The sequence below is a fragment of the Sclerotinia sclerotiorum genome, genomic scaffold, assembly GCF_000146945.2.
Source record: "Sclerotinia sclerotiorum 1980 UF-70 scaffold_6 genomic scaffold, whole genome shotgun sequence".
Taxonomy (NCBI): domain Eukaryota; kingdom Fungi; phylum Ascomycota; class Leotiomycetes; order Helotiales; family Sclerotiniaceae; genus Sclerotinia; species Sclerotinia sclerotiorum.
Window position 1 is genome coordinate 923,564 of NW_001820830.1, and position 22,721 is coordinate 946,284.

Here is a 22,721-nt window from a genome sequence, read left to right on the forward strand (position 1 = left end):
GAATAGAAGCTCTTGATGTTTAATGGAATTGGAATGATCTATGAATTGTTGCATATCCGTATTGATTGCAGGACACAATGCCTGACGTAAATTGGGAGGTGGACTATAGGAAGGTTTGGGTGAGAAAGGAAAAGGAAACAACGGTTCCATCTCATGCTGTCCATCGGGTCTTGTGTCAACGAGTCTAGAGTCTATATCGGTGTCCAAGTTGGAGAACTTAGATGAGTGATGATCATTATCAGAGGTTGCCTCTTGCGGCCCCAGATACTGTGACATTCTAGAGCCGATACCTCCGCCGTAAGAGGATGGAAGCTCTTTGATTGAAGTTGAGTCAGCTTCTACTACACTTTCTGATATTTCGAGAAGGGTGAAACCCCGTTTGAATGGCGAGTACGGAGAAAGTGTGGCTCCTAGACTAGGCGATGATAAATCCAAACCATTGAGGAACCCAAGGTCAGGAGATGGGATGAAAAGACCAGCATTGCTACCCGGAAGCTCTTGAAAATTAGAATTCACTGGAAGCTCCGGCAAAAAAAGATCTCCTGTTTTCTCCGGAAAGCTGGTAAAACTGGTAGGTGTGTTCCCATCTTTAGATGGCGATAGAAGTTGCTGTGATCCGACAGATTCTTTCGTACTGCCATTTTTGATTGAATCCCGAAAAAAATTGTGTGAATGGAAGTGTTCTATCTCACTGCCATTCTTGATGGAATCTCGAAAATTCTCGATGTAGTCCATTGCCCTAGCACTTTTGAGAGAATCTTTAAAAGGATGCGGTGATTCAAAAGATTCTACCTCACTGCTATTGCGTCTTCGAGAGAAACTGAATGGTTTATAAAGTATTCCAAAAATAGTAGATTTCTTCTTTCTATTTATTTTAGTTTTTTGTTTGGAAAATTGACAGCACAGTAACGAATGATCAGACTTTTCGATACTTTCTATCTTGACCCAATGAAGGCAAAAGCGGCGATGAAAGACGTGAAGGTGCATGAGCTTTTCAGTCCCAATGTCAAAAGCCTTGCTCGGTAGCGAAGACTTTATTGTTCTTTAGGTATGAGGTAAGAGACTAAGAATATTTTCAATTAGTCTGGAGACTCTAGACTACTGTTAGGAACAAGTTTGTGACTAGGTCAAGGAAAGCCATGATATTATTTGAAAATGAGAAGCGGAAACTTGCAAATGTTCTCGGTATCATGGAAGAATCGGTATCAATGTTCAGGATTGGATAGAGGAGACAGTATCTTTTTTTTGTGTGAGATGAGAGATCTTCAACCTCGTAGTGAAGGGGAGAACAAATTTTCTATCATTCAAGCTAAGATAGAAAACTTCCGATGATTTTAAGCAAGAGTAAAGCTCAATGAAATCTCATCTGGCAAGATTACTTGAGCCGTTTATATTCCAACAACCATGTACTGTTATGCAATGCCATCCCTATGCGCATTATCATTTTATGTACCAAGGACAGCATGATTGGCAAAGGAAAGATAACCATTTGTTGAACTGGAGGGAATAAGATGCGGTCCATACTAGAGCTTGCAGTAGCTTCACAGGACAAGAAACAGATGCGTGGATTCAATAGTTCGTGGCTACTTGCATAGTCTTTCGACATGAACGCTGATTTGTAATCTCTGGTGATGGTGACACTCGTTTGAAGGACTTGTTATTCGAGGAACCGAGTCCAATAGAGAGGGAGTAAAGTGCTGGAAGGTACTTAGTTATTGTCCTTGATGAAATGGCAATTGATCTTACCCGCAATTATTGTTTGCCTTTCCTCGCCTCATCTGAATTGAGTGGATGACTGGGAGCTCAGAGCATATTAGGCAACAAAAGTATGGAAGTAATACTGCTGTACATCATGATTGATACTCGGTGTCGGATAAATGGGCTGAGGTTCGTCATCAAGCAGTATTGAGCTTGTGTAAAGAAGAAGAAGAGCAGATGATGCGAAGAGCTCAACAGTCTTTGGCCATATCCATCTTGCAAGGGTTGTCCTCAAGAAAGGAATAGAAAGGGCTTTCCATTGTCGGATGTTCATCTGCATTGGAGGAAGGTCCGTAAGGCTCTGGTCAAGATACAGCTCGCGTGCGCTTAAAATTTCGAATAATAACAAGAAATCGAAAAGTACCAAAAGTTTTCACATTCATAGTCTAGAGCAGGTTCTAACAGATATACTCTCAAGCTTCATAACCAGCCCCCATCTTTCTGAAACTATCGCGAATCCTCTGGACCCCAAAGATTGCCAATCCGTAATTTTGTTCCGTATTATGAAATCTATTCAGCTCTTTGGCGCTGATTATGGGGGCTGAAAGTAGATTTCTAGGGTTTGATGTAGGAGAGTTTGGGGTCCGTTCGGAGTACGTACCAAAGTAACGCCCGCATTTAGTAATTTGGACAGGAGGATTCTCCTTGAAGATCATAGAGAAGGATTAATTGGCAAAGAATGGTTGCATCATACAGGACTATGGTTCTGCTGCAGGACTTTGTCCCAAGAAATAGGCGCATGATGGCTTTCATGAAGGAATAAACAGCCGTGCTCTGAATAAATTCTTGTGGAGAAATTTAATAGATAGGAAATATCAATTGTACGCGGGGATTGTGATTTGATTTCAATTAATTGAAAGGATTTTTACAAAATACTTCATTTTCATCCCCCACATTCTGCCGCCGACTGCTTCACATCTGCTTTTGGAAGGTGCTTTGGTCCAATTTTAACCTCAATCTTTAAATCTTCTCGTGATTTAAAAGCGGTAGTTTCCAATTAGTCTTATTTTGTGTCAAATCAACGTCGAAATATATTTCGACCTTTTCGTTGATGTGATATATGTGAATAGCTTCATGCCATCATTCATTACGAGCTGTGGTAAAGGTGCGGGGTCGGGAGGTTAGCAGTTATTGGCTGATAATTTTAACTCAAACCATGGGCTTTATGGGTAATTGAGAATACCCCTACGACTAGGCACAGAAGATGTCGGCCACTTTACCTGTACGACCAATGGATAATTTTGAGAGCAATGTCCAGAGAACGTCTTTACAATCAGTGAGAGAACGTCACAATAGTCCAGATGTGTCGTAATCGTGTCGATGGCTGTTCAACAAACACAGCCCCCAAAAAATGCAAGGCTGTGTCCTTTCCTCGACATAATCTCTCAAAAGCACGTCGTACAACATAAAGAAAACATCAAGCACACTCAGTTAACATTTAAAACTTTGATTCATATCAATGACCAGATAGTTTGAGAGAAGGTTGTGTTGCATGCTGAAAGCCTGCTCTGCATCTATCCGTTCATTCATCCCTCCATACGTATTGTTTTGGAGCTTGCGCGTAAAATTCTCCTACCGAGTTCTTCAATTTACATATTACCAAAAATATCATATAAATATTTGGTGTCTTTTTATACTGTAACAATTTAAAATAATATCAAATAATCATATAATATTTCAAATCCAAATTCCTTTTGACACTAATGAAGATCTAAGAGGAGAAAATATGAATACTCTTATCTTCAATAATGAAAACGAAGCATTGAAAGAAGTACAGTAAAGAGGAGAAAAGGAATCGGAAAGCAGAGAAAAAGAGGCTAGTCTGGATGATTCTGAGGCTCTAAAACAATACTGTGCAACACACCACCCTATCAAGCATATAATCATTTGCAACTTCGGTATGGCTTTAGGCCGTAAGTCATCCTGAATATGGATTAGGGTCGTAATAGCCATTCATTGAGATTCGCGGTTGGTTGGGAAAAGAGTAAAGAATGTAAGATGAACGAGGTTTGCCTTGCAGGACTATAATAGTTCGCACGTGCTCGCCAAAACGTCATTTTTGCTTCCTAATGTTGAGCCTCAAATCTGTCTTACGAGGCTGATTATGACTATAGTGTCATTTTGAAGTAGTAAAATTCTTAAAAGTCACGCAAAAAGAGAATTTTGAAACGACAGACTTAAACTCAATAAGACTATGAAGGCAATAAGAACCGAAGATGTTCAACCAAAACAGAAAAACCAGGAAACAACGCGATCTAGAGTAACGATAGCCGAACTTCCCGCCAATATCATGGCAACATACAATCCTAGTATGCGCTTATCCAGTCTATCTCATCGCAATTTCATTCCAAGATTCGTCTAGGGAGTCTTCATGTTCACTACCAAAAGTCAGAGATCAACTTTAAACCTGTCGCTTCATAGTTGATCGTGATCCTTGCCTCGTAGGCTCGGAGTCAATGATAGGTTACTTCTATCCCGATGCCGGCCTATCAGGTATTCAAGTTAGTATAAGTATGCTGAAGGACTGGAAAGAAAAGGAATTCTTACCAGTAGGGGCAGGATCGAGGGTGGGAACGACTGGGTCAAATTGTGTGGGGTATCTCAGGTTTGTAATAGCCGCGATATGATGGCCCCGCGGTTGCTTGGATAATTGACCTCTAGGGGCTCTATTAAGATCGTGGTTAGAAGTTGTTTGCTCCTGATCGGTTGAGCCGTGGCTTGAGAGTGCAGGTTCCGGATCTTCCCAGTAATCATCAGGAACATAGGGTTTCGGCTCAAGATTCAATCGTTGCATAAGCCTCAGATAGGATCCCTCGTCCAAACGTAAATCGTAAGCTTTCGCCTCAAGACCCTCGGTTATGGTCTCAAGGTCTCTATGCTCAGTATAAAAAATACGAGGGATTCGAAAATTGCCTGGACCGCCTGGGAGATACTCAAGGCCCCGGAATCAGTAACGTGAACAAAATTTTGGGGGGAAAGTTAAGCACCCAGTGGCTTGGGTGTACCCGTAATGTCCATACGGGGAATGAACCGTATCTCCTGAGGTCTCTAACTGTGGAGAAGTAAATGGGTCATCTAATCGATGTCATATCAGCAGATGTTGAGAACCAGGTAATAGTAATACTCTCCAGGTGTCTTATCTGAACAAATGATAGCATAAGTCCGTCTGGATTATTTTTATCGAGCCCATAATGCTTCCCAATAATCACTACAGGATGACCGTACCCCTCAAACGTTAAAACACACTTTCCATATTTATGACATAGATAGCCGCTAACATCCAACCACATACATTTCAAATCTCCCCTATAGCTTTCTTCTGGAAGAGACAGTATACATCCAACTTCGATGTCCTGTGGATGCACAAGTTGACGATTTATTTTCATGTTAGCGACACTTTAAGAAGGATGATGAAAAGCAAGGTAATAAATACACTTCGCGAGAATTTCAAGTAAAAAAAGAACAACAAAAAAGGTTAAGATATGCCACGAAATGGTCGCTCTGAAGGAACTGAATATTTATTTCTCAAGTGACGAACTTTAGTTCTTATACACACGCGGAATGCCCGCAGAAACAGACAGTCAGGAATAGCATCACTTCTGTTCACTGACTTATGGACCAAGTAAAGCTAGTAGATGGAATATTTGAGCTGATAAAAGATTATTCTCATATATTCTTTAGTACTGAATTGTGCGATAAAAACTTTGTGAGACATTCCAAAACTTTGTCACAAGCATCGGTGGAGAGACAATAACAAAGGACGAGTTGTTCTAGATATTCTAATAGGGGATAAAATTGAGGCATAAGATCAACATTACACTTGTGCATATCAATACTCCGCGTCGATTTTCTATCTGATACAACAGTACTGTAGTTTAGGCCAGTATCTTCGACCTGCATTTAACGTCAACGCCTGCAGCCAAAGTCCGGAAGTTTCGACTGCGTGTCATTATGGCCATCGAAGTGAGGACAAGAAGATTTACTCCAGGTGAGCCATGCGAACGAGATGGAATCATAGATTCACTCTGGTTCAAGAAGCCGTGAAATATTTGAAATTCTGCGATGCGTTTTGCGCCGTGGAGCCTGAACTTCAGTGACTGAGGTTGGTGGTAAATACCCGCAAAAGCAAAATATGGGCGGTAATTGCGGCCGCAAAGCGGCGTGTGCCCCCTAACATGAAAGATTCACGTTACCCACGGGATGTCACGGGCCTTTGAAAACCACAGAACTTCACGAACGAGGTTACCAGAAACTTCTTTTTAATTGATCGGTAATTAGAATATATTTGATACTTGATACTTTCAAAAGCATGAACCTCAGCGACAGACAATATGCTCCAATCGAACTCGAACGATAGAGAACGCTCACGCAAAAGCATCGATGCGGAAGCTGATCTCTCATCTGCTTTTATAATGCTTTGAACTACAACAACATACAACTTGATACCACGCCCGAATCCCATCTCAGCAAGGGCTTGATACACGATCCTGATGCTGGAGGAGTAGTGTTACCGCGTGTTCACCAAAAACCGCACGAAATGGCTGTCTGTACTCCGCCGACAATTAAGAATAGGTTTACGACCCTAGGTTTGCAGACCCTACCGCCTGTCGTGATATGTACCAAAGCCAGAATTATTCTTTAGCAAGCATACTCCCTATAAATCCTCAAGACTTACTGATACCCAAGACAAAGGCAAAGGTGGCTTTCCAGAATCAATGGCATCTGCTTCACGAATGGCCTGGAAACAAATTGGCAAATATTCAAATGGATTCAGAAGCATCCAGCGATTCTGCAAAACAGGGTCAACAAAAAATGTCAAAATTCTGAAAGAAAGGGATAATACTAAGAGGAAATAGAAAGCACATCTCGTTGCGATGGCCAGATTTCTGGAAATTACTCGCAGGACAGCTTTCTCTCCATGGTACCGTCTGATAGCGGGCACAAAGAGGGAACTGCAAGCTCAATAAGCGTATCAATAACATCAAATTTACCCCATTGCTCAATGGCACCGCAAAATTGCAAAGCTACAGAGTAGCAGAAAATAGACGCAGCGATGAAAGATATCCACCTGTAAGAGCTTTCCTTCACTGCTGCTTTGGCAAGTTGTCCTAAGACTTGTATTGGTACTCTGAACAGAGAAGATTATAGAAGCAACCGACCAACAGCTTGATGCTTGATGTCGCTGGCAAAATTTCCAACAAATCCATTCCAAGTGACTTTACTGCTTCCATATATCACCTTCCGCCAAAAAGCTATTTCAAAAGAAATTCATCAGAGAGAGGATAAACATCATTCTAGATGCAATGAGCGGTCCGTAAAGCAAAGTTCCCCGATCTTCCTATGCATCGTCCGCCGGAAGGGCACGTTTGTTATGAATCCTTAAAGCTAATACCACCAGCTATCTGGAGAATTATGTTGACACATGACCATTGTGATCCAAGGTAGAAAGAATCAGGCTCGCGACTGTAAGTTGATTACTCTTGTAAAGATGATGAATCGAACATGAAGCCCTAGATATGGTTTCTGGCTCCAAAGATACTTGGCAAACTGGCAATCTGATGGTTATTAGTGGACTCAATTGTATCCCCGATATGCCTTTGCTTCCCCGGTCAGAATTCATTCCCGGGTCCTTTGATATACCAAGCAAATATTGCTTCTTCCCGAAAGAAACTCACTAGATCTCAAAAGAATTGCTGTCTTCAGGGCGGGAAAGTCATCCACCGATATGGTGTACTCCTCCGCAAAGGTAGACAAGACTTTATTTTGGATCAAAACATTACCGATACGGCTCGTTCTGGATTTTTACTCTCGCCACGTGATCTTCCGACATTGAAGAATGAGAATTGGAAAAGTATGGGTGTGATGGAAATTAAGAAAATTCAAATATTTTTGGTGAATCTATATTTTAAAAGAAACTTCGAAACTTAGTAGTGTTATTTCTCGGGAGGGAAGGTTATCTTATTGTTTATGTGGTATCTGTAAATATAGCTAGTTATCTGAGGAGCAAGATAAATTAGTGCGTTTACTTGAGCAGAAACAAGGTTTTGATCCTACCCATCTCCAGTACTAAGAGGATAGCTTGACCTGTACGTCTATTTATCTAGCTACATTTTAAGAGATGGTCTGCAAGTCTAGCCCATAGTATTTCGCGCAACATCCTGGCGTATAAGATGTTTCTTGAAGGAAGCTTTCTCTAACGTCCGAGCATACTATGCACAGATATTGTCTCATATACCGCCACAGCGGTGGAATTGATGCTCCATTGACTGGCTTTATAAACCATAACGAGCTGGTCAAGTACACGGAAGGTTTATCAATAGATATTAATGCTAATCCCGGAGGACTTCTTCTAAGATATTTTGAATGAGTTTTAAATCCCGATCCACATCGACTTTCCACGTGCTAACCGCAATTCTGCACGCCGATTTCCCTTCCCATTTCGTTCCCGATAGATACATCATTCTGGTGGCATTAATTCTTTTCACCAGTTCATTGTTAATACTGTCATTTTTTGCTCGGAATATGACAATGATGTGTGTATTCTCAATCACATTTTCATTCTGCAATTTGCCTTTTGCGAGGAGCTCGTATGCCGCATGTGCATCTAAGAACATACAAATGCCCCTTGCTAATCTGACTTGACGAGCAAACATCTCACTTAAACCTTCACGTCCATACGCCAATAACACGGCATAGACTGGAAGAGCTCTGAATCGGCGTGAGTTCTCGAGGCCAATATTGAGAGGTGGTGGGATGGTTGATGGTCCAGATGAGAGGTATGCTGCATTTGGGTTTTGAAATACGGATGAAAGAATTGTTGCTGATCTACTAAAGAAGAAACCACAATCATAAGGCTACACAGTTTTGTAAGAACGGAGTAAAAAAGTCACTGAGACTTGTATAGCATACCACATTGAGCATTTTATGACAATCGCCAGTGATTGAATCAGCTAACTCAATACCCGCCGATACACTCCTTAAAGTGGCAAATTCAGCAGTGTCGGGAAGACTTTGGGCAAAAAGTCCGAAAGCTGGTAACGCAGAAGTATCAGCCACGAACAAAAACAACCATTTCTTAACTCACCTCCATCAACATGTAGCCAGGCACCATACCGGTCGCAAAGTTCGCGAACTTTTTCCATCTCGTGCCTTCCATTCGTTGCAAATCTTCCAGTATTGACCTCCCCAGCACTCAATGAAACGATACTAACCACTCCATCTTTCTCCCTAGCCAACTCGTGTTCCAAAATACCTAGATCAATCTTCCATGGCTCGGATGGACTGACTCCAATATCCTTGACACAAGCCCGTCCCAGACCAACAATACTGGCTGCTTTATATGTAGAGCTATGAGCCATAGAAGTCAGTATCTGAATCTCTGTGATTCCAGCTTTATTACAAGCCATAAGCAACCCTAATTCTCCAACTGCTCTACTCTCTCCATTCATTTGGAGCCGCCGACCAATCACAGCTTCCCGTCCACAAGCCAATCCAAGGGCATTTGAACCAGTAGCTCCGGTAGTAAAAGTTCTGCCTTCCCAGCCCTCACCCAAATTCAACAGCTCTGCAAGCATTCCCAAGGCTTTGTCTTCGATAATTGTGCTGATGCTTTGATCAGGTAAATGCACTTGAACATTTTGATCAAAAGCAGTGACGATATTATCAGCAACTTCTGCGATTGGAAAGACACCACCAGTGACAAATCCATAATAGTTAGATGAAGTTTTAGGACCATTAAAGCCAGGGGTTATATCAGACAGAAGATGTGCCGCCGTGGCTTCTTCCCCGAGCCCTACCGCTGGTAGGTTTGTGGTAAGGGACTCAGTGGCTTGTAAGATTGCATTGGCTGCGGGCAAGGCATCATTCGTCGTCGAATCAACAAATATTCGTAGCTTGTTGTATGATGAGGCAATCGAGAATGCCATAGTGAAATCACAAACAATAGAAAGTAGTAGGGGACAAAAGTGGGATCTCGTGGTGAGAGCTGTGTCACATTACACAACTAAAGAATCGAAGTCAACGCCGCGAAGTTATATAGACCTTAAACTTACACGCACGCAATCTTACGAATTTGGCATTCTTTTGATAATGGGCCAATCGATCGCGAACTCCTTCCTTGATGTGTGTTAATTTCTATCTTAAGTTAGACCCCTGATGATGTGGCCCGTCTTTTGTACGTGATGGAGTTAATTGCTAATTTTGATAACCACACCGAGTGCACCGCCACATGTGGCGCTACGAAATCACCAAACTTCTACTCGTTCCAAGTATCTTAAGCTTACATCAACAAAATATACTTGGAACACTCATGTTGTATTTGAGCACAACATTTTTTACCAAGCCAATGAAGTGTGATATGAATCTAAAGATTGGCCTCATCAATTTTAATTCAAATGAGAATCGATGCAGGAGGATGGCACGCGCCTGAGTTTAGTCGTAGCACACCTAAAGCGACATACAGCACTTCTCAAGTCTCCTCAGCTCAGCAACAGTGAATTACAAGAAAAAACTACCGTTATGCATCGGTAGATGAAAAGAGTCCGATGAATCGGAGGTAACCTTTTCTTCCAATTCACAAAGGATATTCCCTCCCGCGACTAACGTCCTGTCGGGACCTGGACTCAGTCGGAATCAGACACGAGTGGTTATACAATCTTTGTGTATGACTAGAAAGACAGAAAGCATGTCAATTTAGTTTCCGTTGCCATGTCATCGGGTGATGGGCCTTCCCATTCTGGCTACTCAGTTCACTAACGAACCTCTGTTGGACTCAGACGGATACTTGCATGATCATCAATTAGATTGAGTGCTCGTTGTTGGAGATGGCTTCCTCATTTGATATCACGCATATACTTTCTATCATTTGTTGCAAATTTCAGGGGGTTAAGTGTGCAGACAATTTCCCTACTAGTGTTGTGGTCCATTACAAAAATGTCGCAGCTCCAACAATTTGTTGGTCCAGGCTGAATGCATTTATCCGCAGCTGGCACGAGTCCCGTACGCCAAGCTGCATGCACTGCAAACAAAATACCAACCAGTAGTCTGGGCTCCCATGCATCTGGCTAACGCGTCCCAACATACGGATTCCGAAGGATGGAAATGCCCCGGCATTTATGTCAGACCACTATGGCGGAATTTAGATTCGCGAATGAGATATATGCAATCGACCTAATCCAGAAACATGTATAACATAGTTGTCGCAACTGAGTGGGTGATTCAAAGTGCTCTGTTTGTATTGGCTTGGCTTTGGCCTATCGTTCTAGAAGGTTGTGAGCATCAAGTGTGGGAAATTACAAGCAGCAGCATCAATGCGAACTCACGCCCGGCTACGGTAGTCGTGCCTAGCTGCATCAAAATCAAGCACCTGGCAGCCATACAAAATATCCGCAAATTTCCTTCCCGCAAAAACAAACGTACCAAATATATCTACGAACCCGAAGGTTTGGGTCCTTCCCTTTTGCATTTTTCATGATTTGAACTTTTCGTCACGCAAGAATATGTCTAAGTGTCAGGAATCTGAAGAATGTACTGGCCCCTCAACTACTCTTCAACCACAACATGAAGAGGATATTGAAGTACAGCTGGGTTGCAAGTCTCCAGGTGCAGGTCTAGATGCAGATTTTCGCCATGAGTCTGAGGCACAATCACCAGTAACTCCCGAGTCGAATGACAGGTCAGTTCAAACTCCTCTGTTTAAAACAGCTCCGGAAAAACTTATTTTATATCTAGATCATCATCAAAATCTTTGACAAGCAGTGTTGTGGATTTCCCCGAAGAAAACGGTAGAACCTACCATGGCTACCGTCCAGGAAGTACTAGTATCCAATTCTACTTTCTTTATTAATAGCTAATTAACCTTCTAGCGTATCATTTCCCAAATGACGCCAATGAACAAGACAGACTTGAAGCACAATTCGACATGTTAAAGTCTGTCTTCTCAGGCCTCAATTACTTTGCACCTTTATGCGATCCTCGCTATATCCTCGATATCGGTACTGGAACAGGTCAATGGGCGATTCAAATGGGCGACACCTTTCCCAAAGCCGAAGTTCAAGCCACGGACCTCTCTCCAATCCAACCAGTATCCGTACCTGAAAACGTTCATTTCTATATCGACGACGCGAGCGACGACGATTGGATCTTACCTCCAAATCACTTCGATTATATCCATACTCGAGTACTACTAGGATGTTTCAAGGACTTCAATAGTATTATCAAAAGAGCATTTCATTACACCAAACCCGGAGGGTATATGGAAAGTCAAGAAATCATGTTCACACCCTATTGTGACGATGACTCAATGTCAGATACATGGCCCTTCTTGGAATGGGTTGGATATATCGATAAAGCTGCCACAAAAGAGGGCAGATCGATGAATATTGCCTGTAATCTCAAAACTTGGTATGAAGCTGCAGGCTTCATAGACGTGCAGGAAAAAATCTACAAATTACCTATTAATCCCTGGTCAGCAGACGAGCATTTACAGAAACTTGGTCGGATGTCTGAGGAAAATTGGCTAGCATGTCTATCAAGTTTCAGCATGGCGTTATTTTCTCGAATCCTCGATTGGAAACAAGAAGAGATTGAGGTTAGTTCAGTCCTAGATCTCCTCAACTCAACTCAAACTCAATCTTTCCACACTTATTTTAGTTAAAACTGGTTAAGCTGATACAAAATAATAAAACCAGGTCTATCTAGTAAATATTCGAAAATCAATCCCAGACCGATCTATCCACGCTTATCATAAGATATACGTTGTATGGGGGAGAAAACCCGAAGATGAAAAGGTGGAATTATTATCGCCTAGTAATACTTCTTCTAATCAGATACTTTCTGGAAGTATTCCCGTTCGACCTGAACCGGAGAAAAGTGTTACTTGAGAGGTTCACTCGCGGTTGTTCAACCAGATGATCTAAAAATGATGATTTTTGGATGCTCGAGTTATTTAACCTTATTGCATATTGATCACTCAACTAGTATACATATATGGGTTAACGTAGTCAGTCATTTTCTGGCAAAGAGGGATCAATCAATATCTTTTCAATCAATTCCAAGGTTTTCACAGATGAAACTCGACTCGCTTCCTCTCTTTGCATGAGTAGGATATAAATATTTATGTATCAAGTTAAGATTACATTGAGAAATATACCAACCCGCAATAACCTTGTGTTTAAACACATCAAACATCATATACATAGAGTGTCAAATCTTTTGCTTGACCGAGCATTTATTTAACTTCTACTTTTTCTTTCTTTCGCATGTACTTACACTACAACCAAAATCTCCTCAACTTCAAAGCTATTCATCCCTACATACATCTTCCTCGACATATTCCTTTTATTCTCTTATAGAGAATTAGTTACAATGTATATTAAAATGATTCTATGTCATTTATTATTATATTTCATATCATTTACATTCATATATTTAACCTCAAATTATCTACTCACACTCTCTCCCGTTTAGCACCAACCTACTAAGTATTTCACCCACTAAACTTACACCCCCCTATCACCAATAACCACAAACTCCCCCACCGTTGCACCCACCCCATCATCCTCCCAACATCCCTCCACAACTAACCTAACAAAATTTCCACTCCACGCCCCACCCTCAACCACCAATGTTGTTTCATTTCCTACAACCGGCACTACATTTTCCGTGTTTGCAGCTTGGTTTTGTGTCGCATTACCATTACTCTCACTAGTAGTATATGGCAAACTGGGGGAGATATCTTCAATATCGATGGTCCATTCATTGCCATATATTTGTCCTTCGCCTGTGGTATCGTTGCCGAAGATTATCGAGGCGCGGAGAGGTGGTCGAAGGCCCCAGTTGAAATAAATGTTTCGAATGGGAGATGGAGGCATAGAAGTGGTGTTTATGAGGAGGGAGGAAGATTCGTTTGTAGAGGGTTGCCAAGAGGTAGATGATGCGCCGTCAATAGCTGCGACAGGGAATTGACCAGCTGAAAATGTATCATTGGATGTTACGGGCAAACATTGAAGGAGATTGTTGGGAATCGTTAAGTTTTGGAAGTAGAGACGGTTTGGAATGGTTAGCATTTGGTTTATGGCGATCTTGTAGGATGTTGTGTTTGAGTTGTTGGGACCTGGATTACCGACTACGAAAGGGAGAGTGGTGTTTTGGTAGAGATCTTCCAGGGTTGTGGAGGGGAAACGGGTAACGTTTGTATGTGTGGTATTCATGGTTGCTGAAAGAGTTGCCCCTGCGTAGTGGAAAGTGCGAACCTTGATGTGGGAAATTTGAGGGGGAAGTGAAGGGTTGAGAAATAGAGTTGGTTGATCTGTTCGAATGCCCAGATAGCCGAATGGTACAATTTGGTCAGCTCCTCCATGACCAGTCAAGAATGGGAATGCTGGATTTGTGCCTCCGTTAAGTGTAACATTATCGATGACTTGCTCAGAAAATTGATACCATGGTCCTCGGAGGTATGGAAGGAAACCATTTAGAGTGTAAGTATATGCGGAACATCCGGATGGAGACAAAGCGTTTGCGCCAACAGCGAAAATAGAATAAGTCATGGCGGGTCCATCAGGTGATTGTCTATTTGCATACTTTGATTTGTTAGTTCAGTGGATATTCATAATATGAGGGAGACCTACATAATCTAAATCCAGAAGTTTATCCGCCTCCGTATAATTCTGATTGAAATCCAAGGGATAATTTAACAAAACGACATCAGCTTGCTTTACCGCAGCACTGTTGTTCATTGTTTGATATTCCAGCGTGATATTAGAAGCTGCAGATGGGAATTCGATATTCTGTTGCTGCTGTTGCCACGTTGAATTGACTTCCAAACCATCAAAAATTCTCAAACTGTTTACTAATTCCAATAAAGTTGCAGCGGAGGCCATCGTAAATGCTCCATTGTCTATGTTATTGGCATACTCATCTGGATCTGTCATATTGTGAACCCAGTATGTTTGTGTAGTTTCGTTAAATTCTAGTAAATGCCCTGTCATAATGGCTGTACTCTCTATAATCTGTCTAGGTCCATTATTGAACCAAGTCTTGTTGTTTGTGATGTTGTATTCCTGTATCAAGTTGAATGAAATATCATAGTTGAGATGATATTGGTAATCTACACAAGGACCCGTGCCGGTACAGTTTCCATATCTCCCACTAGTCCAGGAGTAAAGGGAGCTTCCATTTGGATAATTGTTGAATGCTGCATTCGCTAATGATTGATTATGCTGCTTGACGCGGAAATTGCTAATTTGCTTGCTCCACTCTGGAAACGCCAGATTGAGACCAGGTGCCATCCAATAATCAGCATCCCAGAAAACTAACCCAGCATATGAATCAGAATATAGTCCACCAACTGAAATACTGTTGTCATTCAACCCACTGCCTTCGGGTTGCAGATTCTGAAGAAGATAGTAGGTATTTGCAGCTGAAGCAATATGAAGCGCTTGGACATTTGGATCCTCTGGTAATTCCCCGGTGACTGGATCCGTAAAGTCATCCACGGAATCTGGAGTCAAAATTTTGGCCCAAGCTGCAACATGTTCCGCTAAAAGGGAATCCCATCCGGACTCTTGTGCCGACCTTTGAGTTTCTCGAGCTACGCTCTCAGGATTGGAGAATTTATCTGTTGAGGCAATTCCAACATATTTATAAAAGGTCGCAGTTTCTCCAGCTTTCAAGTTGATGTCGAAAGTTTGACCGATGGTTATATCATCTGTAGAGCTTATGTAGGCTCCACTAGCATTGGTTCTCGACGAAGTATTTGTGTAGCTATTTGAGAAGTTGACACCGGAGATAACAAATCCAGTGATATCTGGAAGATTATTAGGGTGCACTGCCGAATAAATGGTGGTTCCATTATCATCTAATCCTTTGGATGAAAGAGTGGATCGAACGGCACTTCGACCGTCCAGCAAATCTGTAACCTGCCCATCGATGTCGCCGGAGGAACAATAGCAGCCTTCACAGCCACAACATTCGGTCTTTCTCTACTGAAAAATGCAGCATATGAGACATTGAAAGTAGAATTCTGAACTGGCGACCATGTATAGTTCCATTCGGCCAAACCATTCTGAAATGAAATCTTGGAAGAAAAGTTCGTAATTGAGGTATTGTTAACCGTAGCATCTAGAAAATTAGATCCGAAAGAGAATACTAAACCGGTGGGATGTGGAATTCCACTAATGAAAGATTCCCAGCCATACTGGTTCAACCAAGGATAATTTGTACCTTGAGGAGGAATTTGCGGAGATTCTACATCGTAAAATCCAGAAATAGTGGCAAACGAAATTCTATCACTGAACAATGGCCATCCATTGGAAGGCGATGTACCATTTGGATCTGTTTGATTCACATCTTTCTCAAAGAATGGACCTACTCAATATTTATGAATTAGTACCGATACGATATCATGCATGATATATTCCAAATTCATGAATGGTCCGTCATACCTGCTGCTGCAAGAGAAGCACCAGTGTACCCGTTTGCAAGTGACAATCGCGATTGATAATGACCTGGAATGAATGTAGTGGTAGTCAAGGACCAATCACTTTGATTCCAAGTCGATAGTCCGGCACTGATGGAAAAGTCGGTGGCAGCAAGTACAGCTAAAGAAAATAGCCATATGTTTCCTAAGAGGCAAAGAATGGAAGGTATCATGTTGAAGTTCCAGATTTGTAGGTGATAAACTTTAGACTAAGGGCGACAATTCCAAATCCATAGCAGAGAAAAAGTTGAATGAACGTCTGGATATGATTAATTGGAAGTACAAGATGATCAATTGAATGTTTAATAGGTTGTCCACCTGCGAAGTACACAGATGATGACGTGCTTCCTGCTTCTTTACTTCCTGCTTGGCTTTTATCGGCGTTTTTCTCCTGCATGGAGACTCCGGAGTATGGAGAACAAGAGAAGGAAAATTGCTAAGATTACCTTTTTGCTGTGTTGGCGTCCTTGTCCTAATCGCTTGACAGCCACCAAAAACCAAGTTTCTAGGAACGGGCAGGGTGGCTGCATTTTGCGGGGTTGGGAAGGCGGGGTTGGGAAATTGTATGGAGTGTGAGTAAAAATGTCGGTCAGGTTTTATCAAGTCACATGAACACTCGCTTAGCGTATTCCCGGTTTTAGTACGTAAGGTGGCTTGCGGCTTATCCATTCAATTAAACCACGTCCTTTCTCTCCTACATCCACCTCTCTTCTGGAATTCTGGAACCGCCTAGCCTCTTTACGTTATATCGAAAGGATTAATGCTTTCACCGTATTTGCTGACATGCAGGAGTATTACAGTAATAAAGTCCGCATGATGTGATGTCTCGGAAAAAAGTTGGGACGACGTTCCTACCGTCTTCAAAGTCGCTCAATCATTTGTGAACTTGTTTCTAAGCCAAGAATTATTGTTTTCTCTTTTACGATATTTTGCTGCTTATTCACCGCCTCCCACTAATTTGCCCCCATGCATCCGGACTATGTCTTCCATTTTGCCAACCTCCACCATCTATCATCATACTCTCACGACTAATTTGTCTCCCGGAGCCATTGCTAGTGTTCGTTCCCGCGTTTGGTGCTGCCGCTACATTTGACACGAAGGGGTTGTTACTACCGCTTGATATTTGTCCATTAGGCTGAGCCATTTCCGCGGCTTGAGGTGCCTGCTGTTGGATGGAATCTGGTTGTGGTTGTTGTTGTGGTTGTTGTTGCTGCTGAATCTGAGTGGGCGCTAATTGAGGATAATTGTAGAGATCCAAAATACTGCGCTTATCTACTAATCTTCCAGTCGGCTGTGGCATCAAAGGGTACGTTTGCTGCCGATACTGGTCATACTGAGAGGTTTGAGGTTGTACCTGAGGTTGTTGGTATTGAGATTGCGGTTGTTGTTGGTATCCATATTGTGATTGCAATCCTTGCTGCTGCTGCTGCTGTTGCATATTTGCTTGGTTGAGGAATGGATTCATTTGTGGTGGAGGATTTTGTCCTCCCATATTGTAGTTCCCAGGTGGATATTGCTGTTGAGACGTTTGAGCGACTGGACTTGCGAACAAAGTTTGATTAGTTGCGGTTTGTTGCATAAAAGGATTTGATTGGAGGTTAGTGTTGACGACTGGCGGCGGTACTTGTTGCATGAATGGGTTGGTATTCATGTTATTTCGATCAAATTGCTGTGATTGAGATTTTTGGGCCTGATTGTCGTATGTGACGGGCTGATAGTAGTGCTGTGGCAAGGAAGGAACAGGAGGCGCCATAGATTGTTGATATAGTTGTTGTACTGCCGGTGGTTGAGGACCAGGGACCCCACCTGTATGGTGAGGGAAAAGGGGCTGTGGTGAAGAAACCGACATATTTTGGAATGCCTGATTCAAATTGAGCTGTGATTGAGATGGCATCAATCCGAACGGATTTGTGCTCGCAGTGTTCTGATATGGATTTCCTCCCATCATCTGACGCTGTGCTTGTGCCATTGAACCTGTAGACTGTGTAGACTGCACATGAGGGAAGACAGGATTATCAAGTCTATCAAATGGGTTGTTAGAGGCTGATGACGTTGTGGGACTAGTTGCTTGAGGCCGCTCAAATGATAAACCAGGCGGACTAGCGGGCGTTCGCGGTCCAGAAGAATTTATAGAGGATGCTGTTCTTGCACTAGATCCGCCCTCACCTAGCCGGACTAGAGTTTCAATGGACTTTTCTAAATTTCCATTTAAGCCCTTAAGCACTGTTGTATTTCTCTTCTCGTCCCTAAAGCCTAGCTCTCGTAATTTCGCCATCTTCGACTCTAGATCATCCGTTGCGTCCAGAGAAGTCCCAAATATCCTTGAGTGTTTATTATTTCTCGGTGGTGGCGATGGCGGTTGATTATAATCGTTAAATTCTGCGCGCGCATCTTCATTGTCTTTTTTTGCTTTCGAGGAAAGGGGAAATATTGAAGAAGCCGATCTAAAGCCAAACTTCGCCCCATTCTTAGGGGGGAGTGGCGGAGGGTGATCGTCTGAACTCGAACTACCTGTGTGATTCCGCCTTTGGACTTGAGGTCCATTGCTATACTTCTGCCGTATAAATCGTTCCATGGCCGAATCAGCCTCATCAGCGTCGATAGGGATTGGAGGTCGTGTATTTTGTGGGTTGTAAATTCGATTCGACGCAACATTTCCCACCTTTTTCATATGCTGTCAAACCATTAGAAACAATACTGGAACGTCTTTTTTTCAAACCTACATCTACTTGATCCTTTGACCATGAATCCATACTGAGCGATTTAACCTTTGTGATATGTGTCCCCAGCTTTCGGTGTAGGGCCGCACAACGCATACACAAGAATATCCCCAACTATTCCGTTGTCAGTAATTGTCAGAACACATGTACTCCTCCCTCAATGGATGGTGCGCCGACGATTGATTTGAACTTACACTCCAACTTGCCCATCCTACATCCGTGATCAGTTCATGTTTGTTGAATATGGAGCCTTGGGTCTTACCTGGATTTCTTGCCTGGCAGTCGGCACAAACATTATTTCCCGGGGATTTTACAAGTTCTTGCAGAGCCATTTCGTTCCGCGCAAGCTGTCGCTTGCTCAACATTCCCGACATGATTGTTAATGAAAGTAAATATTAAAAGTTGTATTGGGATAAGTTCGAGATGTGAAGGAAACAGATTGAAGTAGTTGGTTGATCAAGGAAGTTATCTCGACAAGTTGTGTGTGAATAATTTCGGTATAATAGTTACAGCTTTATACAAAGATATACGGATGAATGTACAAGAACTCGTAAGTATCGTTTCCAGTCGTAAAATCGTTGAAGAGGGAAAAAAATGGCGGACCGTATCAGGTTATGTTCGGTATGGCCGTGTATTTAGATTCCCAGGCAATGTCACCAAAGTGGATGGAACAATGATAAGTGGAGAGTCGGGAAATAAGGGTAGAGATGATGAGACGATGGGATGAGGATGAAGAAGTTAGAAGGTATGAAAAAGTTTCAGAAGAGAGAGAAAGATTGGAGAAAGGAGAAGAAACAGATTAAAGAGATTAAAGAGATACACCAACATAGAAAGTCAGAGCTTCGGGTGAGGTTCCTAATTTGTCAGAACTTGATCCCCCCAAGGTCGGCGTGAACATGGAAGTACAATACCGGTATGAACATGAGATTCCTAAACCTTATTGCCTTACAAATAAGTTATGTAATCATTCAAATAGCTTACCTGATGTTCATTTACAAGTGTCTCACTGAGATAAATCCTTCTTCCCTTTGATTAACAACTTCCCTACTCCACTTGTTACAAAGTGTTATTCTTTTCATTTCAGGAAGCAATACATATAGATCCGAAATTATGATTTCCATCTGGAGAAAGTTACCAGCATTATTGTAATTTATTTGTTGATCATCTATACAATTCCAGTTAGAGTCATCCGTCAATTATCCGTCATATATTCCACACAGAGTAATGGCGCGTGCATTCATGTCATCATAGACGAATCTCTGCTCCTTTGCTCTAAAATTTATTTCCACTGGGTATCTAGTCTAGGCAGGTAGTGTTGGTTGGCGCTTTAAGAATCGGGTGCCAGGAAACAATTGTTGTTGGCTTTCAGTTTATGCGCTCACCCAATGCGCCAATACCTGACCGCATATTGCTTATTTGTGACCGTTCAGTATTACAGCTAATCGAGGATGTTACGCGGAAGGAGGGAACGATACCCCTCAGTTCCTCAATCCTTCATCATCCATAGAAATTTCTCAACATCCAACAAATAAAATCAAAGCAACTCTCCTTCGAGCAACCAAATTTCCTCAGGATGGCCTCGAATTATCAAACTCTAAAGCCTAGCTTTAATCCTTCAACAGAGTCCGACTCGTCCCCACAAATCCAAGAAGTCGTCAAAGCACTCAACCTACTCCCCCACATTGAGGGAGGTTTCTTTGCAGAAACAGACCGAGCCCCAGACGTTGTTCCATCTCCATTTGGCTCCGACAAATCCACTACTTCAGACCTTGCACCTCAAAGACCTGGTTTTAACCCCACTGTACGAAATTCCTCAACTACCATTTTCTATCTGCTTACGCCAAACGGCCCGCAAGGCGGATTTCATCGGAATAAGGGGAGAACCGTCCATACATTACACAGAGGGCGAGGAAGATATGTTTTGATACACGCTGACGAGGAGGGTACGGAAAAGCGAATTGAAACCTTCATTGTTGGCCAAAATGTTGCTGCTGGCGAAAAGTTACAGTGGATTGTAGGTGGAGGGAAATTTAAGGCATCCTATTTGTTGCCAGATGAGGAGGGTGGAAAGGATAGCCAAGGGCTTTTGATCAGTGAGACGGTAGTACCTGGTTTTGAGTACTGTGATCATGATTTTTTGTCTCCTGAAGGGTTGAAACAGCTTGTTGGTGAGGAGAAAGCGAAGGAATTGAACTGGCTACTGAGTCCTTTGGGAAAGGGGGAGTAACGGATAGTTTCTGTTCTCATATGACATGGAATGGATATGGCTCGTGGAAAAGAGATTGCTTTTGAATTGAGTTTAGACTCTGCTGATATCAATTCTGACCCTTTTTCCATGCCACGCAAGTGTTAAAGATTTTATACAATGTGCGCAAGGGAGTATCAACAAGTTGGTCGAATATTCTTTGATCTGTCAATACGTCTAGCTACTTCTCTAGCACACCAGAGCCTAAGTAATCATTCACAATCCATAAACCCTTACTCTGCAGTCATATGTTTTTCCATCTCTTCTCCATCTCTCCTCTCTCCCGCAGTCTCAAATTTTCTTCCCTATCAATACGATCCACCTCAATTCACTGTGTACTCACAATAAAAGCAATAGAGATAACTAGTCCCTCAAATATACATCCCCATACCATGCAAATACTTAAAACAAATTCAACGTCAATCAATATACCTACCTACCTAATCTCACTATCTAACAACATATTGTAAGATTACCCAAAAATTACAATAGATAATAGCGATGATGCAAAAGCATGCCGCATTCATTGCTCGCGCATCTTAGTCCAAGTGAGATTTCTCGGTAGGATATGGCTAATTAATTACTGGTTTTTATATTTTGGGATGGATGGATGGTTAAGATGGGTGATTACTATGTTGTGTATGTTGCTTTATGGGGGTTATCATATGTACAGTGTTTTTTTTCACTTAATGACGGGTGTTTTGTATACATATCTGTCTCTTGTATTTAGATTGCTTTGTTATATATAATGATCAATGATGTTGGAGTATATACTACATGTGTAGGTATTTACTAGGTACATTTTAAGATATTGATGTGAAGTGGAGTTTGGAGTTCAATCATTGAAACGAATATAGTTTTTTGAAAGTGCTTAAGATGGAAAGAGATATTAAGAGTCTGATAGAGAAGATAGATTCGGCCATTAATGATTTATCCTTAACGTTCAAAGTAAATCACATAACGATGCTAAAACTCACTTGCTCCAAGTAGATGAAAATGAGTGCTAGTATTAAAACAGATATGTCACCGTAAAAAACGATTGTCTACCTAGTAGGAGAAAAAAGAGGGGCCAAAGATGGATGTTATTGACCAGAATTCCAACAGGGCAAAAATGCAAAAAGACATACAACAGTGGGGATTCGCTGGTGGTCACCCACCCAACTACTAATCCACCGATCTGAAGCTTGTGTATGGCAGAGCGGACGGGATGCCCAATTCTCTTCAGTCTATGGTCGTATGTGCTACTTGCTGTTTGATTTTATGATATAATCAGTAAATAATGGTTGAATGGCTGGATTGTTGGTTGTGATGAGGTGATAGGCGAAGCTACTCAATGACCCATGTGTGTTTCTAGAGACTTTGTTTTTTTATGGGATGTATTCGGAGCTTTATTGGTCATCTACCTACATAGTATTCAAACATAGATTTTATTTATCTTAATTATTTAAATAGTTCGTGTTAATTACTTAAATCATCCAGCTGAAAATACCCCTTCAGAGCTACCCTTCTGAAAGCTAAAGTT

The 22,721-nt window shown here is 41.9% G+C and overlaps 8 protein-coding genes across 8 annotated transcripts; 4 read left to right on the forward strand and 4 right to left on the reverse strand.

Annotated features, from left to right (window-relative positions):
• Positions 1 to 77: 77 nt before the first annotated feature.
• Positions 78 to 188, forward strand: SS1G_05187 (predicted protein; the record flags this gene model as incomplete). Its single annotated transcript, XM_001593709.1, has 1 exon — positions 78 to 188. One exon carries the CDS (start codon positions 78 to 80, stop codon positions 186 to 188), a length of 111 nt encoding a protein of 36 aa, XP_001593759.1.
• A 3,985-nt stretch (positions 189 to 4,173) lies between these two features.
• Positions 4,174 to 5,011, reverse strand: SS1G_05188 (predicted protein; the record flags this gene model as incomplete). The annotated part of the gene is made up of 4 exons (XM_001593710.1): positions 4,174 to 4,244; positions 4,306 to 4,631; positions 4,764 to 4,833; positions 5,005 to 5,011. 4 exons carry the CDS (start codon positions 5,009 to 5,011, stop codon positions 4,174 to 4,176), a joined length of 474 nt encoding a protein of 157 aa, XP_001593760.1.
• Positions 5,012 to 5,709: 698 nt separating this feature from the next.
• SS1G_05189 (predicted protein) lies at positions 5,710 to 5,932 on the forward strand (the record flags this gene model as incomplete). The annotated part of the gene is made up of 2 exons (XM_001593711.1): positions 5,710 to 5,746; positions 5,853 to 5,932. 2 exons carry the CDS (start codon positions 5,710 to 5,712, stop codon positions 5,930 to 5,932), a joined length of 117 nt encoding a protein of 38 aa, XP_001593761.1.
• Positions 5,933 to 8,087: 2,155 nt separating this feature from the next.
• SS1G_05190 (hypothetical protein) lies at positions 8,088 to 9,683 on the reverse strand (the record flags this gene model as incomplete). Its single annotated transcript, XM_001593712.1, has 3 exons — positions 8,088 to 8,612; positions 8,668 to 8,789; positions 8,843 to 9,683. 3 exons carry the CDS (start codon positions 9,681 to 9,683, stop codon positions 8,088 to 8,090), a joined length of 1,488 nt encoding a protein of 495 aa, XP_001593762.1.
• Positions 9,684 to 11,255: 1,572 nt separating this feature from the next.
• SS1G_05191 (hypothetical protein) lies at positions 11,256 to 12,638 on the forward strand (the record flags this gene model as incomplete). The annotated part of the gene is made up of 4 exons (XM_001593713.1): positions 11,256 to 11,431; positions 11,488 to 11,570; positions 11,622 to 12,346; positions 12,447 to 12,638. 4 exons carry the CDS (start codon positions 11,256 to 11,258, stop codon positions 12,636 to 12,638), a joined length of 1,176 nt encoding a protein of 391 aa, XP_001593763.1.
• Positions 12,639 to 13,022: 384 nt separating this feature from the next.
• Positions 13,023 to 16,407, reverse strand: SS1G_05192 (hypothetical protein; the record flags this gene model as incomplete). Its single annotated transcript, XM_001593714.1, has 5 exons — positions 13,023 to 13,092; positions 13,261 to 14,336; positions 14,385 to 15,562; positions 15,979 to 16,122; positions 16,200 to 16,407. The coding sequence occupies 5 exons, from the start codon at positions 16,405 to 16,407 to the stop codon at positions 13,023 to 13,025; spliced, it is 2,676 nt and encodes an 891-aa protein (XP_001593764.1).
• Positions 16,408 to 17,174: 767 nt separating this feature from the next.
• On the reverse strand, positions 17,175 to 19,328 carry SS1G_05193 (hypothetical protein; the record flags this gene model as incomplete). Its single annotated transcript, XM_001593715.1, has 3 exons — positions 17,175 to 18,908; positions 18,958 to 19,068; positions 19,149 to 19,328. The coding sequence occupies 3 exons, from the start codon at positions 19,326 to 19,328 to the stop codon at positions 17,175 to 17,177; spliced, it is 2,025 nt and encodes a 674-aa protein (XP_001593765.1).
• Positions 19,329 to 20,527: 1,199 nt separating this feature from the next.
• On the forward strand, positions 20,528 to 21,181 carry SS1G_05194 (hypothetical protein; the record flags this gene model as incomplete). Its single annotated transcript, XM_001593716.1, has 1 exon — positions 20,528 to 21,181. One exon carries the CDS (start codon positions 20,528 to 20,530, stop codon positions 21,179 to 21,181), a length of 654 nt encoding a protein of 217 aa, XP_001593766.1.
• Positions 21,182 to 22,721: the final 1,540 nt, after the last annotated feature.